At 50.0% G+C, this 1619-nt stretch overlaps 1 protein-coding gene across 1 annotated transcript; it reads right to left on the bottom strand.

The window, feature by feature from the left end:
* Positions 1–342: 342 nt before the first annotated feature.
* Positions 343–654, bottom strand: LOC139257943 (histone H4-like). The gene has a single exon (XM_070874688.1). The coding sequence runs from the start codon at positions 652–654 to the stop codon at positions 343–345; it is 312 nt and encodes a 103-aa protein (XP_070730789.1).
* Between the last annotated feature and the right edge of the window lie 965 nt (positions 655–1619).

Raw genomic sequence — 1619 nt, 5'->3', positions numbered from 1 at the left:
AAAGTAATATCACAGTTTGGCCGCTTGTCACAGCAGCTCGGTTTAACCTATCCTGCTGTGGAAAGCTCCGGTTCCCCATCACACAATCTGTCTGATATATAAAAGTTAATTGGAAACAGAACTCTGAGTGCATGGACACACAGGAAGATTAAAAGAACATTTCACTGGGAGGAGAGAATATAGGGTCTGGGCCAAAGAGTCACTTGTTACCCCATAATACTAAGAATTCTGAACCTATTCCCCACCCCAATATATCCCCGCTCCCATTCCCCAGGTCACTGCTCGCTCTGTGAGGCAGTGGGTGGCTCTCCGTGTTGTGTCCGGGGGAAAGGGTCGAGTTGTTCAGCCGCCGAATCCATAGAAAGTGCTGCCCTGCCGTTGCAGAGCGTACATCACATCCATGGCAGTGACCGGCTTGCGCTTGACATGCTCGGTGTAGGTGATCACGTCCCTTATCACATTTTCCCGGAAAACCTTCAGCACCCCGCGTGTCTGCTCATAGATCAGGCCCGAGATCCGTTTGACACCGCCACGGCAAGTCAGGCGGCGGATGGCGGGTTTGGTGATGAACTGGATGTTATCACGGAGCACTTTACGGTGCCGGTTGGCTCCGCCTTTGCCCAGTCCTTTGCCTCCTTTACCATGGCCAGACATGACGATTCTTCACAGGAACATAAACTGAATGATTAACTCTCACCGTCCTGATGTATTTATGAAGCCAGCCCAGACCTGGTTGAGAAAGGCAGAGTGTGAGAGAGGCTGGGAGGAGACAGAATCAGAGGCATAGGCAGAGCAAAGACAACGATACAGAACTATGGATATTGGCAAAGGCGTCCACTGAATCATCACAATCATTGCCTTAACCCATCCCTCATCCCGCTGTGGGCGGACTGTGTGAGGCTGCCCATATAATGCGTGCTTGCAGCAGAGTTTCCTCAGATCTGCGCCTGACTGAACGACACGATCGCTAAAGAAAAGTAAAAAGTAAAAAGAAAGGCAACAGGAAAATAATCAAGAAAACACCACCGAAGGGCGACAAGAAGCGCAGACAGTCGAGGAAGGAGAGTTACTCCATCTACATCTACAAAGTGATGAAGCAGGTTCATCCCCACACCAGCATCTCCTCCAAGGCCATGGGCATCATGAACTCTGTTGTGACCGATATTTTCGAGCACATTGCGGGTGATGCTTCCCGCCTGACCCATTACAACAAGCACCACACCATCAGCTCCCGGGAGATCCAGACCGCCGTGTGCCTGCTGCTGCCCGGGGAGCTGGCCAAGCACGTGTCGGAAGGGACAAAGGCAGTGACCAAGTACACCAGGTCCAAGTAAAACTGCACACTGTCCTGAGAGATCAAATCCAAACACAATGGCTCATAAGAGCCACGCACAACCTCTCTGAAAAAGCTGCACAAACCTTTAAAATCGATTTAATGTAATTATTTCCGAGCATGTCTGTTTGACAACTTTTGAAGTTCCAGCTCTAGATTTCGTTTTGAATTCTCAGAAAAACAGCTTCACTGTTCGTATCGACCTTAGCGTCGCTGTTGAATTTCCCACCAAACTACCAACACGGTCCCTGGTCGCGCTTTCCCTTTGCTCTCAGACCCGTTCATT

The sequence above is a fragment of the Pristiophorus japonicus genome, unplaced genomic scaffold (assembly GCF_044704955.1).
Source record: "Pristiophorus japonicus isolate sPriJap1 unplaced genomic scaffold, sPriJap1.hap1 HAP1_SCAFFOLD_94, whole genome shotgun sequence".
NCBI classification, from domain to species: domain Eukaryota; kingdom Metazoa; phylum Chordata; class Chondrichthyes; family Pristiophoridae; genus Pristiophorus; species Pristiophorus japonicus.
Note: the sequence above shows the minus strand (reverse complement) of the source record. Positions and strands in the feature narration are given on the sequence as shown.